The sequence below is a fragment of the Monodelphis domestica genome, chromosome 7 (assembly GCF_027887165.1).
Source record: "Monodelphis domestica isolate mMonDom1 chromosome 7, mMonDom1.pri, whole genome shotgun sequence".
Classification (NCBI taxonomy): Eukaryota; Metazoa; Chordata; class Mammalia; order Didelphimorphia; family Didelphidae; genus Monodelphis; species Monodelphis domestica.
Genome location: NC_077233.1, coordinates 234513143 through 234529407, shown reverse-complemented (window position 1 = coordinate 234529407; position 16265 = coordinate 234513143). Strand labels below are relative to the sequence as shown.

General features: G+C 38.9%; 1 protein-coding gene across 1 annotated transcript in view; it reads left to right on the top strand.

The window, feature by feature from the left end:
* XYLT1 (xylosyltransferase 1) overlaps positions 1–16265 on the top strand; it is a 423706-nt gene that overhangs the window by 89913 nt on the left and 317528 nt on the right. Inside the window, exon 2 of the mRNA XM_001365940.3 lies at positions 13486–13524. Coding sequence (XP_001365977.2) covers positions 13486–13524 — 39 coding nt within the window. The remainder of the gene's footprint in view (positions 1–13485; positions 13525–16265) is intronic.

Here is a 16265-nt window from a genome sequence, read left to right as displayed (position 1 = left end):
CTCTGAAAACATTAGCACTATCTCTAGGACTTTGGAATATCCCCCATCCTGTGGAAAACTCACTATCACCTTCACCGCTGAAAATAACATCTGGAACTCTTGAAGTGAAAGCTACTATTTACATAATACTTGAAGATTTGCAAAGTGCTTTACAAACATTCTATCATTTAATCCTGGCAGCCACCCTATAAGGTAGGTGCTATTATTGTCCATTTTATAGATAGAGAAACTGAGACTGAGAGATGTTAAGTAACGTGCTCTGGGGCTACAAAACTAGTAAGTTTCTGGGGGAAGATTTGAACTCGGTTTTGTTTTAATCCAAGTAGAATACTCTACCTCACTGCCTCAGGAGAACCTCAGTGCTTTCCTGAAAAGCATAATATTTGAGAAACTGAATTGTAAATCTAGGCTTCCACAACTACTCTTCAGGGAGCACTATGCTTCCTTGTGGTTTAAAAAATAATAATGAATGATCCAACATGCAAGTGATGTATGGTAGCTAACGAGATAGTGGGAAGCATAATTGGAGAATATATGGCTTCAGCTGCTGTGGATTGTGCCAGCAGATACAGTAACATTGCAAAGACTGCGCATCTGTAGCCCTCAAAAGAGGTCTAGCCTTGTGTTAAAGCAGTCACAGTATCCATGCAGCCAAGAACGGGTTGGAAAACAGATGCCCTTAGATAGAGATGTGCCGCTAAGTGCTCAGCAACTATCTCTCCTGGGGGAAAATCGGCCACAAAATATTTTTTTAAATGCCAACCCTTACCTTTCTTCTGAGACTCAATACTGTGTATTGGTTCCAAAGCAGAATGTAAGGACTAGGCAGTTAGGATTAAGTGACTTGCCCAGGGTCACACAGCTTGGAAATGTCTGAGGCATTCTCTAGGAGTGGCTTTTAATCCACAAAATATATTTTTTATGGCAGCTAGGTTGAATAACAAATAGAACAGTAAGCCTGGGAGCAGGAAGATTTGAGTTCAAATCTAGGCATTCACTAGTTGTGTGACTCTGGACAAGTCACATACCCTCTTTGTCTCAGTTCCTCATTTATATAATGAGCCAGAGAAGGAAATGGCAAACTATCCCAGGATCTTTGCCAAGAAAACCCCAAGTGGGGATCACAAAGAGTTGGGTACAACTGAAACGTCTCAATAGAAACAACAAAAATTAACACTAATCCTAGACCACCAACAAAACAATCAGTCAAGCTCTGACCTGCTGAGGTGTAAATGTTCAGACTGAAGATTTAACAACCGGCTCTCACAATCCAGTTAGAGCTGACTTCGTTATATTCCTGCCCTTTATATATTCAGTCTTCTCTCTTGCCACTGGTCTGCACAACCGATATAAAGTCAGGAAGAGAGAATTCACTTAGATTGCTTAAAGCAACATGCCTTCTTCCCCCTGAATTAATTACACCAGCTGCCTAAAGCTCCAAATTTGTAGGCAACCTGGTGTGTCCTCCTTCACTTGGTGACTGTGTGGACCTCCCCCATTAAGGGGAACCAATCTAATGAAGCCTTTTGTTCCTCCATTGGGTGATTTTAGCCTTGTTAAGTGACAGTGTTGTCATCTTTCTATTTAACTTATGACTCTGAATCCCACAGACACACATCAAATTACTTTGCTTGTATTAAAAATGTGTGAGGAGCTTACCATACCTGATGAAAGCAGGGTCTTAATTAGCCTTAATTTTTGAAAGCTGCAGCTGTAAACTGTGTTGAAAAGATTGAAAAGATTTAGTGCACTAGTAATAAGATAATTGTCCCAGAGAAATGCTGTTAACATGTAAACACAGTTAGCATGTGAAATCCCAACAACCACCCTGTTTTTCCTCCCCTTTTGGGTATTTAAAGGGACTCTTCCATGAATAATTACACAAAGGCAATATATAATATTGACTAGAAGGTGGTTTTTGGTAGCTAAGAAGGTCTGAGTTCAAATCTACCATCATACACCTAATAGCTGTACTACCTTGGGCAAATCATTTAACCTTGTTTGCCTCAATGTCTTCATCTGTAAAATGATCTGCAGAAGGAAATGGCAAACTACTGTAGTAACTTTGCCAAGAAAACCCCAAATGGGGTCCTGAAGAGTTGGACACAACTGAAATGACTGAACAAGAAGTTTAGCAAGAAACTTCTCACATGCTAGGCTCCAGCCCTTTCTCGTCCCCTTTGGGCTCGTTATTGAAGTCCAAGAGAGAAAAATTTTCAATACTGTAAAGAGATCCTTCTCATAGTTTTTTTAAAAAATTAAATCTGAGAACTTGATATTCTGGGCTTGTAGCATGTGGGGTGTTTTTTTTTAATTCTACTATATGGCATACAAACTTAAAAAAAGTTTAAAAAGAGTATCATTGTATGCTTCATGCCAGCCTGGCAGCACAAACCACAGTGTGTTAGTCTCATGGAGAATTGTGACTCTCAGCCTCCCGGGGGCTCTCAGGATCTTGCGTGACCTTGGCACAAGGTCTGGTAAATTTGGCTTTCTGGATGTAGAATTATTAGTTTCAGAAACAAAGCCGCTGAAGTAGAGTTTAGGAGAAACTGCTATTCATTCGTCAAAGGAGCTTATTGTACAGAATAAATGTTCTCCTCTCCCCCTCCATCCCCCTCACCTCCCAGCTGTGGCTTTGTGAGTGAGTTACAGGATGCTCTTATCCCAGGCTGGACTCTTATTTCCATCTTCCTGTCTCGACAGGAAGGAGGCTCCCTTGTCCAGAATAAGCAGGGGGCTCAGAGCTCTGGGGCACATTGATGAAGACCTGGCTAGCTTGGATGCCAGGATGATGGGAGTGTGAAGGACTCGTGAGCAAAGAGCAAGCCTATTCCTTAGCAGCTATGGTAGATACCCCAGACAGGAAGCAAGAAAACAGTTGGTGCTAATAGCTCCTTCCTGTTCTCTCAGCCTCTCTTAACTATTCCTTCCTCTCTTCTCACACTGCTGCCCCTCTCCCTTGATCTAGTGCCAGAAATACATTTGGAGGAGTTTTTGAGCCCATAGTAGGGACTTAATAAACATAAATTGAATTTAAAATTCAGTTCTCAAAAAACAGCCAGAGCTTCTTTATTACTCCTACCTGCTACTTCTGGGATCCAATCTTTTCCTAAGAAGAGAGAAAATCATGCTGTAGAAAACTGCTAATGTGACAGGCTGAGTGAAAGAAGATGCTATAATTTAAAGGGAAAGAATATGATAGATCTTTGGTGATAGTGATGAAGGGAGAGTTGATGAAAGGGATGAAATTTTATTTCTTCTTTCCTCTTCTATGATATTTGTTGTTGAATCATTTTTCAATTGTAACTGACTCTTCATGACCCCATTTAGGGTTTTCTTGGCAGAGATACTGGAATATTTTGCCATTTCTTTCTCCAGCTCATTTTACAGGTGAGGAAACTGAAGCAAACAGGGTTAAGTGACTTGCTCAGAGTCACATTGCTAGTGAGTGTCTGAGGCCACATTTGAACTCATAAAAATGAGCCTTCTTCATTCCAGTTCTGATGCTCTATCCACTGTGCCACTTAAGTGCCCAATATCTTATTTCAGAATGTTTTTGGCCATACTGAGTACTAGTAAGGATGCTTCTTTCTCCTCCAACCTCTGACATTTTGTGTGTGTGTGTGTGTGTGTGTGTGTGTGTGTGTGTGTGTGTGTGTGAGGGGGCATAAGTGGCATTTTTCTTGGATATTTCTCTTTGCCTTTGGGTCAGCTAGGTGGCACAGTGAATACAGCCTCTAGCCTGGAGTTAGGAAACTTCATCTGTATGAATTCAAATCTTGCCTCAGATGCATACTAGCTATGTGACTCTGGGCAAGTCACTTAACTTTGTTTGCAACAGTTTCTTCAAACTGCAAAATGAGCTGCAGAAGGAAATAGAAAATCATTGTTTTATCTTTGCCAAGGAAATCCCATCTGTGGTTGTGAAGTGTTTGGACACGACTGAAATGATAACAATTCAACAACTTTTCTCTTCCTTTGCAATAATGATTTCTACATTATCATTCCCTTTCCCTGTCCTCTAGGACTTGACTCAATAGTTCAGTACATTCAAACCCAGAAGTATCACAGAATCCTGCTTTGTTTTGCCCATTTTCTTATTGTTGCATCCATCTGTTCGAGACCCCATGGACCATAGTTATCGGGGGGGGGGGGGGGGGGTCTTGTCAAGGACACTGGAGTGGTTTGCCATTTCCTTCTCTAGTAGATACTTTTGTCAGGTAATCAGAGGTTAAGTGATTTGCCCAAGGTCAAAGAGATAGGAAGTATCTGTGGCTCAATTTGAACTCTGGTCTTCCTGACTCCAGTCCCATTCCTATAAACACTGAACCACAGCTTCCTCTCTTACCTATTTTCAGTTGTGGGTATATATATAACCCCAGCATTTTATGAGTTTTCCTGATGCAAAATCAATTTGCTCAGGAGGGCCTGCCTTTCAGATCCTTTGAAGAATTAATAGGTTTAGCCTGTAAAAGAGAAGGCTTAGGGAAGAAATAATAGTTAATTTCATTTATTTGAAGGGTCATCTTTTGGAAGCGGAATTTAACTTTGACCCTCTTGGTTTCAGAGGGAAGAATGAGGAGTGATGTATGGACATTTGATAAGGGCAGATTTGGGCTCTATTGTAAGGAAAAATATTCATCAATTAGAGATATAGAAAAAAATGCAATGGATTTCCTCAGCAAGGAATGAGCCCCTCATCACTGGAACTCCTCAAGGTGAGGTTGGAAACCATATAATTAGGAATTTAATAGAGGAAGTTTCTCTTTAGACATAGATAGAATGATATGATCCTGTAGGTTCTTTCCCTGAGAATCTATGATGCTAAGATTTGCATGGCGGCCATTCAAGTCATGAGGTCCTGGACCCCAAATATTTTTCAACAGAACCAAATATCTCTTAGGCCCAGAAGATGTGGAACAGAAAAACGGGCTGGGGACCTCTGGCAGTAGCCTGCAATATGGACACCAATCAGTCTGTCTGGGAGACTGGCTGGGCCACTTGCCATCTTGGCAACCACAGACAAGTACTTGGGTGCCAAAATGATAGATGAAGCTGGGCCTTTGAGTAGCTAATGATGGGGCTTGGTTGGCCACTCACATCTCTAGATGAGAGGCCATAGACAAAGTTGTGGCCAATGATTTTGGCCTTAGTCCTTCTTCTCTTAAGCTCAGCACTCAGCACGACCACCCAACGTTGCAGCAGAATTCAGCTAATAGAGGTGGAGAGTCATGCTTCTTGCTCATCTTGTATGTTGATGGTTCTCCCAGAAGCAATCTGCAGGCCGAGTTTTCATTTCCTTCTTGGCAGGGGCATGTATTCTTTATGGCTTCTGAGCTCTGTAAAAGCACTGAACCTGGGCCACATAAATAAGAAGAATAATTTTAGAGAATGAAGTGTTGCTTCTAGAGACAACCAAATAGTGTAGCTAAATGAAAAGAGGACCAGAATTGGAATTAGGAGACCAGAGTTTGAATTTTTGCTTTATCATTTAGTGATTGGGTGACGATTGTATAGCATCTACTATGTGTCAGGCATTGTGCTAAGCGCTTTACAAATATTATTTCATTTGATCCTCCTCAACTTCCATATAGGGAAAATAGGTTAAATAATACCTTCATTTCCTAACCCACAGGTTGGTGGGATTAATATCTTATTTTTCCAATTACATGTAAAAAACATTTTTTAACATTAATCTCTGAAAATTTTGAGTTCAGAATTCTCTCTCCCTCATGCCTCTCCTCCACCTTTGAGAAGACAAGCAATTTGATATGTTATACATGTGTGGTCATGCAAAATATTTCCATATTAGCCATGTTGTGAAAGAAAACACAGTCACCCCTCCAAAAAATCCAGAAGAAAACCAAAGAAAGTTTAAAAAAAAGAATGCTACAATCTTCATTCAGACTTCATTTTTTTTCCCTCTGGAGGTAGATAATATTTTTCATTATAAGTCCTTCATAATGGTCTTGGATCATTGTATTACTGAGAATCTCTGTCACTGACAGTTGATCATCATATGAGATTGTTGTCACTGAACAGTATTCTCTGCTTTTGCTCATTTCACTTTACATTCATCTACGTCTTTCCAGGTTTTTCTGAGAGGGTCCTACTCATTGTTTCTTATAGCACAACAGTATCCCATCACCATTATATACCATCATTTGTTCAGCTGTTTCCCAATTGATGGACATCCTCTTAATTCCCAATTCTTTGCCCCCATAAAAAGAGCTGCTACCAACACATATAAGCTCTTTTCTGTTTTATTTTTTTGGGAGATACTAATATTGGTCTGGCTGGGCCAAAGGGTATACAAAGTTTTCTAACCCTTTGGGTGTATATGATTAAAACATTTTGTAAGACTTAAAGATGATTTGGTTACCCAGATTGGTTGGGTGATCTTGAGTATAAGTGGCTCGACTTTTCAGGCTCTTAAAATCTTTTCACGGGATATAATGGTCCTTGCCAACTTTGGTAACCTCAGTAAACTAGAAAAAATTTTATGTATTTTAAACAGAAAGCAGCATGGTAGAGTATTATTGGCAGGGGAGAGGGTTCCCTGATAGTTAGGAAGATGTTGATTCAGGTTCTGCCTCTGACCTATTCTAACTGTGATTCCCTAAATAAATTACTTAGTCTCTCAGTTCTCTAGGCATCTCTCTAAAACTCCAAGTTATAAAGAAGGTGCCAGCCTGAATTGATAGAGGGAGTTTCCTCACATAGCCTCTATACCAATGAAATCAAAAGTTTAGCTCTTATCCTATCCTGTATAAAAATATTTATTTATCTGCTTATTAATTTTATATAAAAAATTGAGGATTCATGAGGTGAATGTTTTAGCTTGCTACTTTCTTATTTAAAGTTTTCATGCAGAAAATTAAAATAACATTTCTATGACATTCTTTTGTGTTAGTTATCTATTATATCTTCTGTATATTTTCACTGTTTAGCAAAACCACTGGGTTTTATTGATTTTCTTTATTTTGAGGCTCTTTTGCTTAGTACTGGGGTATGGTTTCACTACTTAGCTGAAAATTTTGAAATGAATTCAGACTAGCACACCAATCCTGTGGTCTTTCTGACTTTTTATTTGGAAAGTATTTTTCAGGAACCCAACCTAATTGGCATCGTCCCTTATGCACTTAAGAGATTGCTCCTCTTTGCCCTTTGTGGGGTTTATACTTTCTCCCTCAGACCAACCTGACTCCCATTAGGATGGGAGTTGTTGTAGCCAAACAAGGTGCATATTTTGGAATGCCTTCCTTCCCTGAGGCAAGAAATGATGTGTGTTTATTCCATTAAATATAATATACTTAACATGGTAGTATCAATGTTGCTTTCCTTGTCTGTGCCCCTTTCTGAAGTCCTCTGTGATCTCCTCTGAGTTTTTAAGTATCTCATTGTTCTTTTCTTTTTGGGAATCACACTCCTCTCTATCCCAGACACATTCCTCTTTACTAAATAAGTCCTCCCTTATAATTCAATTCAAATCAGACAAAATAAATTTGTATTCTAATGGCCATATTTGGATAGGTATAGCTCATTCTAAACATATATTGACCAAAAGATGAGAAGCATGCTTCATCACCAGACTTTTGGAGTCCTGATTGGACTCCTCGAAGTTCTTTACTTTTAAAATTTTGCCATTACCTTATAAATGGTACTTTTGGTTTTGTTTACATGATTTTGCATTAGTTCTATACTTTTGCATGAGTTAATACAAAACTTCAGTGGTTTCTCTGAATCTACATCTTTTGTCATTTCATAGAAAAATTATATTACATTCGTAGACCACAGTCATTTCCCAATTTTTGCACACCTACTTTGAGTCCAGATTTTTTAGAACAAAATGTACTGCTCTGAATACTTTGTACACAAGTTATTTCCTCTGTCTTTAATCATTTGAGGTATATACCTAATTTCAGAATAAAAGAATTTGTGCAATTTAGTGAATTTTGGGACATAGTTACAAATTGCTTCCTAGAATAGATTTGGGTCCCTATCCTTTCACTTTAAAACACTGGGCTTTTTGTATAAATCATTATTTTCCTTAGTGTAAAGAATATTTTATGGTTGGGGGGATCCCTCTTCCAAGGAAGATCATCAGTTACTCTGCATCTTAGTCTCAGGTAGTTAGTTATCTGAGGCACTAAAAGCAGGTGTCAGAGTTGAAAATTGGACCCTTGCCTTTCTGACTCTATAACAGGCACACTATTTATTATGCCTTACTGCTTTTCTTAAAACTTATAAATATGAGATGGCACGATGGATAAAGCACTGGGTCTAGAGTCATGAAGACCTGAGTCAAATAGGCCTCAGATACTTACTAGTGGTGTGATGTTGAGTAAGTCACTTAACCCTACTTGCCTCAGTTTCCTCATCTGTCAAGTAAACTGGAAGGAAATGACAGACCACTTCACCTTTGTCAAGAAAACCCCAAATGAGATCAGGAAGAATCAGATGTGACTGGAAAACAACTGAACAACAACAACAAAAACTCCACCACAGAGAATACCCAGGGAAATAATTTGGAAAACTTTTAGAGTGAGCTTTCTTGGACCAGATAGCTTATTTTTCTTAGAAAAATAAAATAGCCTATTGAAAGCCTACTGAATTTAATGACATGTAGTAAGAAAGAAGCATATGCAATGATGTTAGGCTGTAGAAAAGGTACAAAGGTAAAAATGCCTAGAGTTTCTGCCCTCTAGGAGCTCACAGTTTCATAGGACAAAGACAGACAGACAAACATGCTATCTGGATAAGTATTACACTGATTAGACTATGAATGATAAGTACATAACGGTCATCTATTATCAGATGGGAAGGAATCCCTTTCAGCTTTGGAAAACAGTTTGGTATGGTGAGAACTATAAAAGTATAAAACTATATGATTAAGAGAATTTAGAAATAAGAGATCTAAGCCTTAATTCTGCCATTTCCTTGTTCCAGGATATGGGTTGAAGCCCTTCCCCAAATGTGGGCTTTATTTCCTCAGCGAAGGGAGTGAACAAGATGATTTTTGAGGTCCTTTCTATCTCTGACATGTTGTTTCAGGATTGTGGAAAGTTTTATGTTAATGTCTTATTGTATAGGATTCAGACATGTAAGGGATCTTATATCTAATCACCTTATTTTCCCAATGAAGAAACTGAGCCTCAGAGAAATGAAATAATTTGCCCAAAATCACAAAGGTAGTTTGATAGATTTGACACAGACTCCCTATTGAGAAGGTTTGAGTAAAGATTTCATCATAATTATAGTAAAATTGTTGCTTAAAGCAGCTTCTTAAAACCAAAAGGAAATGCAAGATCATGGTTATTTTCCCAGCAAAAGAAGACAAATATATTTGTTATGACTAATATATTGTGGGAAAATAAAACTTAATTAAAACAGAAAAGCTACAACACATTTATTGGTTTAAATAAGGTATATTGCCTTGATGAGGAGTTCTTGAAGGCAAATATTTGATGAGCCTGCCCTCCTGCTCAGTACAAACAAAGGTTGTGAAATATCATCATTTTTCATTTATTGAGCACCTCTAACCAGGCATAGCCTTCTATTTTGAACAATTAGCTTTGGGAATTAAAGTGTAAACAGAAGTACTTTGCACTTTTTGTGTCCTATCATAGTACACTCAATAGGTATGTATTGATTTTTCTTCTTATTTTTTATGCAATCTTCCTTGCTTTGTACATTAGGCAATACTTTGCTTTTAACCATGGTATGCCCTCATCACTACTTCTTGGGGCCACTTCCTTTTTCAAGAATTGGGCATTAAGAAGCAAAGAGGAAGGGGTTTTTTGTTTTTGTTTTGTTTTGATGTTGTGATCTTGTATCATTCTTTGTTATTTTTTCCATTGATAGAAATCCTCTGGCCCTTAGTTTCATTGGTCCATGCTAGGACCGTATCTTCCATTGGAAGAGAAAGTGAGGCCAAAAAAAAGAAATCAACTCCAGTAGCTTCACTTGTCCTTTTGCCCCTGCAGCCTGGCCAGTGGTTGTTCAGGTAACCATGGAAATGGGCAAGAGCAGCCACTGTATTTTGTCGGCCTGAGGTTTTGCCAAAGTTTGAGCAGTCTGGCCATGAGGGCTGAGATCCAAGGCATAGACAGACTGAGGTCTGGACAGGTCAGCCATGGAGAGAACAATAATCTCTTACTACACTACAACACATCCGGAATGTGTCTATAGCCACAGAACAAGAACATTTTCACTTGTTGAGACTTGGATTCAAATTTTGCTATTGACACTGTGATCTTGGGCAAATAATTTAATTTTTCAGTACCTCAGTTTCTTCATAGGTCATGTCAGGCTAATGTTATCTCTCCTGCCTACCTCCCTGGGCTGCCATGAGAATCAAATGACATAATTTGTACAACTCCTTTGTAAACCAAGAAGCTCGCTGTAAATGCTAGCCAATATTATTAGCATATCTATCTTCTTGAATAAATCGCTTCACTTTATTTTCTCCCGCTATAAAATGATAGGTTTGGACTAAATGACCTTTTGGGTCCTTCAGCTCCTAATCCCATTATCCTATTTGTGGCCCCAGCTTGTCATAGGGACCAAGTTGAACATAAGCCAGATTTGTCTTCTGTTGCCATGTGCGTGGTGCTTGTATGCGTGCATGTGTGTGTGTGTGTGTGTGTGTGTGTGTGTGTGAGTGAGAGAGAGAGAGAAGCACTGTTTCCCCTTTTTTGTTTTTTGATTCTGAATTATTTTGAGAGATGGTTAAGAGAAGCCGGCCCTTGTTCCTAAGTGGTTTAATGGTCCCTGGCACATAGGCTGGCATTTGGTGAATAGTGATACGCAATTGATGGGAGCATCTCTGGGCACTAAAAACTTTCCTTTGGTCTCTGGGGGCTTCTAATCTGACAGATAAGAATTTACAGTATTGTAAACTGAAGACTTCTAATTTAGACAGATGTGATGGATTAAATAGACAGCATCATTGACCTGGTTCTACTTCGTCAGGTTTTCTAATTAAGGAGGATGTTGTGGAAAGTGAGACCCTGCAGGAATACCTTGGACCAGGGAGGCTGAGGCTTTTACTAGTGTGCTTTCGACTTTCAGAGGTTGGGCAGGGAAAGATTTTGTTGGAGAGTTAATCCCAAGTGCTAATGATGTGACTGCTTGCAAGGATATTATCTTTCTCCTGACCATTTAATTAACGAGCTAAATAGATCATTTTGTCCTTTGCTCTTCAGAAGCTCTTTAATGAGCTTTGGACCCCTGACCAAGTGCTGGTAGGGGTTCTGATTTCTGAATGGGTAAAAAAAGATACTTGGCACTGTATCTAGGAAGAAGACTAAAACTATATTAGCACAGTTGAAAAGCCCTTACCTGTAGCTTGTCAAGGAAGTCAGCCCATGGGAAGCTGATTCCTCACAAGGATCATTCAGTTATTAAGGATGTCTAGGGCAAAATAAAAATTAGAACGAACGAGGCATTATCTTCAATTCATTTCAACAGGCATCTATTTCATGCCCACTATATTCTAAGCACTGTGTTAAGTAAATAGGAAAAAGCACCTGCCCTCAAGAAGCTTACATTCTATTTAGGGAAAACAACATAAACCCAGAAGACAGATGCCTTGTAGTAAGAAGATAAAATCTCCTGGCTCTGATAGGTGAACTCTTGCTTCATCTTGCCTGGATTCAGACCTCCGGGTCACTTTGGAATCATCTCCGTCTGTCCTGTTTTCAAGCCATTATGCTCATCTCCTTTCCACCAGAACTCTGCCTCAAGGTCTCCCAGCCTTGTTTTTCCAGAAACCAGACTTCATAACCACTTTGTTGTCATCATGTTTCCATGACACAGTATATGTCTCCTCTATTTCCCAGCACCTCTTTACGTATTGTCTTCCTTAATTAGAAAGTAAGCCTCTAGAGGGCAAGGATTGTCTTACTTATTTGTATCCTCAGTGCTTAGTATATTGCCTGGCACATGGTAAGTGCTTAATAAATGTTTTCTTCCTCTATCCCCCACCCTTCCATCTTTCCTATTTCCATTCTTTCCCTTTCTTTCTCTCTCTCTTACCAAGTTAAATATATATATATATATATATATATATATATATATATACTTACATACATATGAAATATATGTGTATATCCCTCACAACTAAAGATTACTTCTCTGAAAGCTAAATGTTAAGCTTTTCTCTAGAATCGTGGAATTTAGTAGATATCTTATCTATCCTTAACTAGGTGAAGCATCCTTGAAAAGAAGGTTTGGATCAACCAGCTGCAAATTGTCTTTTGGGCTATCCTGTGATCACTGGAAGCAGGGCTAGGAAAATAATATCACTGACCATAATTATATGGTGTAAATCCTTGTTTTTTAGGGTAAGGGGTTCAGGTGGGCTAATTTTATTCTAATTCCTTCTCCTTTATCATCTGGGCCAATGGGCTTGTACAGTCCAGGAAATGGATAGCATTTAATGATCACCTAGAGAATAGAAAAATGCTGATTATTGCAGTTTGGACCTTGTTGCTGTTACCTTTAGAGACAGCCTAGATAGACCTATTTTTTTGTATCTTTCCCTGAATCCACTAAACCTAGGGATAAGGTCTCTGGAGCCTGGTGCATACACAAATATGGGTGTGTCTTACATGTTCCATCAAGTGCCTCCCTTATGAATCTTTACTTGTCACCTTATTGTTGTAAAGCATCAGCTACTCTCCATCTTTCCTTCCTGTGCTCCAAAAAAGAGGTAATGTTTAATGACCCCTGCATTTACCACCAAGCTTTTCCACTCAATTGATTTTTGTGTGTATAAGGGGGTGGGAAGGAAGGGGGAAGGTGACCCCTGCCTTCTCTAGCCTTAGTCTTAGCCCATGGAAACAGTCATTCAGATCTTCAATGGAATTAGCATTGGCAGAACCTGACTTCCTTTTTCTCTTGTTGATTTATCTAATAGGCTCCTTGGCATCAGGGGAGTGTGTGTGTGTGTGTGTGTGTGTGTGTGTGTGTGTGTGTGTGTGTGTGTGTGTTGTGTGTACAATATTCCAATATTAATGGAAGACAAAGTATTTTTTTTTTAACTAAAACAAGAACTCATTGATAGACGAGTTCTGTCCTTATTCTATTCTATTTCCAACCAGGATCCTAAAGTGCTCTCTTCGGTGGCACCCAGGGATTCAGACCTAGTTTGTGCTATCAGAAGAGCTCCTCCTCTCTCCTATTTCTTAGGGACTCTAAGCAGGTCACCTGTTGACTTGATCTTGTACAGCATATGTATGTGAATAGTGCCTACTGAAAAGGAAGTCTTGCTTTATTTGCTGATATTTGGAGGACAAGTAGGGCATGCAGGGCATCTAGAGTATCTCTCTGTTTTGGAATGTAGGGAAAAAGAAATGGGCCCTCCTTACCCTTAGGTTTGCATGGGAAAGAAGGAGATTAAGTATTGTTTTAGGTTTTAGTATTTATCTTAAAATTTTATTTTATTAATGTTGATGATGTTTGTTTGTTGTCTTTTAGGAGCCACCACCCAGTCCCTTTACCAGCCTGGAGACACAGGTCAGTTCCTTTTTATATGTATTGCCTTGGTTCTATCCTTATCTGTGTATTTATCCTAAGGGGTGTGTGTTTGTGTGTATGAACATTTCCCTGGTACAGTGGAAGAATCTGAATATGGAGTCTGAGGAGCTAGATTTGAATCTCAACTACCTACGTGACCTTGGACAAATGACCTGGCCTTGGTCTGGATGACCTCCGAAGTCTCTTCTACCTCTAGATTTATGATTCTTTTGTCCTTTAAGGCTTCACCACCATAACTCTAAAGCTGCTTTCCAAGGTTCTCTAAGACTATCCGATTCATCTGAAGTTAAAATAAAGCTTGTGAATGTTTCTAAAACAAGAATGGATCCCTCTTGATTTCATAGATCAGAGCAATTACAGAAGAAATCTAAGACCATTCTCCTGTCTCTGCTGGAATTTTTTGACTACTCCTAAGCTTCATGGGAGGATGAGTTAGTGTACATGCACATGCACACGTGCACGTGTGTGTGTACATGCATGTATGTATATATGCGTGTGTGCTTGTCTGTGGATGTGTGTGTGTTTAGGGGTAGAGAGTGAGAAGGACTTTCTTGCGAGCTTTATGCTTTCTCAAAACCTCTGTTTAATGGGGTGATTTGGGATGCTTACATGGCTTACAAGTAGAAGCCTCATCAGAAAATAACTTTATCCTTTATTTTGGAGGCATTTTTTTTAGCCTATGCAAGTTATCCTTCCCCCTTTTCCATAATCCTCAGAAAGAAGGAGTGATATACCAGAAATTTGTCACATGAGGTCCATTCCTAAGGATGCATTGCTAATCATAATGAAGACTCAAGATGGAAGGAAAACTTTCCCAGTGCAGGGAGACTCCCATGGACTTACTTAAGGAATTTTCTGTATTTTCTAGTATCTGTTTCTCTTTCTTGGTTACCATTCTTTCCCTCTGAGTTTGATGAGGAAGATGTCTTTTATTTGATCTTTTTTTCAGGTTTATCAGGAAGAAAGGAAAGGAATAAATATTTATAAAGCACCTACTATGTGCCAGGCACTGTGCTAAGTACTTTACAAGTATTTGTAAATCCTATATTGTACTTTGTATTATTATCTCCAATTATAGTTTTTTACTGAAGAAACTAAGGCAGACAGAAGTTGTGATTAGGTTCACACAGCTTGTAAGTTTTAGAAGACACATTTGAATGCAGGTCTTCCTGACTCTAGTCCCAGGGCTAAATCTAAAGAGTAGGTGGGGACAGAGAGGAACAGAGAGTCAGGGAAATGACAAATTCTGCTATATTTAAGCCCTCAAATGGAATTTGCCCGTTCCTAACTCTTATGAGAGAATTACAGTTTTACATCTTTTACAATATCATAGAAACTCATCCCCACTCTGTGCTGATAAAATCTAATTCTTAAAATGCAAGAACCATCCGCCCTTAATTTTCTTCTAGGTCTAGTCACTTAATCTATCTAATCTCTCTTTTCATTGTACCATAGCCCCATGGATAGCTCTCTACCCCTAAACCTGTATTGTTTAATCCTGGATCTTTTCCCATCCACCTTGTTTTTGCTTTTGCCTCATACCCTTTAAACAGTTCACTCTTAGTAGCTCCTCCATCAGTACCTGTAAAAGGAAAATAAAAGGAACCAGTACTCACAAGCAATTTAAAGGAGGCAGCCGAAGCTCCTGGACAGATAAAAAGAGGGTTTTAGATTATCTGTTGGACTTAATTATTTATGTGCTTCCTTACCCCTCTCCCCCATTACCATGTAAACGTACATCACCTGCACTTAGAGGATGATTCATAGCACACATCTGGTTCAATGGGGAGCTGGAAAGGAGAGTCTGTAAGGAACAGGAGGCACTGGCTTGGGTGTGATAAGGGATTCTTTTTTTCCTCCTGATTCTCTGATAACCCTCCAGCTAGACTCTGATATAGTATTCCTGCCCCAAGATGTGTCAACCTCCAGTGCATTGAAGACATTTAATTCCTTTTAACCAATGTTTGTTGAATTGAATTGAATTCTTTTCACACTCCACTGGCTTCCCAAGAAGTGAACAATGGTGCCCACCCTCACAAATTCCATGCCCCATCAGTTTGTCTCAGCCCCAGGGGAGCTTTAGACATGGAGACTAGGAGTGGGTCCTTGTTCCATACTCAAATAGAGAGAGCTGCTTATACTTATGCCTGCGATAAGGAGAGAATTGGTATTTTTTCAAAGGAGGATGAGGACTTTTTGTGGTCTTAACAAGTGAAGTTAAGTGAAATACTAAATTAATGAAGAAACAGAGTTAAACATAGTGTCTCTTCGCTTAATATCACCCCTCATCATCATTTTGACTTATGATCAAGGGGATCTGAGTTTGACTCCCCCTCTGACATTTAGCAGATGGGCAATTCTGACCTCAGAGATGACTCAAATGACTCAACAACAAACTCTGACTGAGTCATTTTACCTAAATCTAAGTTTGATCATCTATAAATTGGGAATGATTCAAAATAACATCTACATTCCCAAGTTAAATGTGATCATGTATATAAAGTGCCTTATAAACCTAAAAGCACTATATAAGTTTTAATTATTAATAGCCTCATCATGAAATTAAGGGTTTATTTGAGAGTCTTCTATAGGTGTCTATACTAGGTTGTTGTATAAAAGAGTTTTAAGACATTTCTGCTGAAAATGTAGTTGGGAGAGATCTGACATAAATATCAAAAGATAAATAACAATGAAAGGTAGCTCATGATAAGGCTAAATGA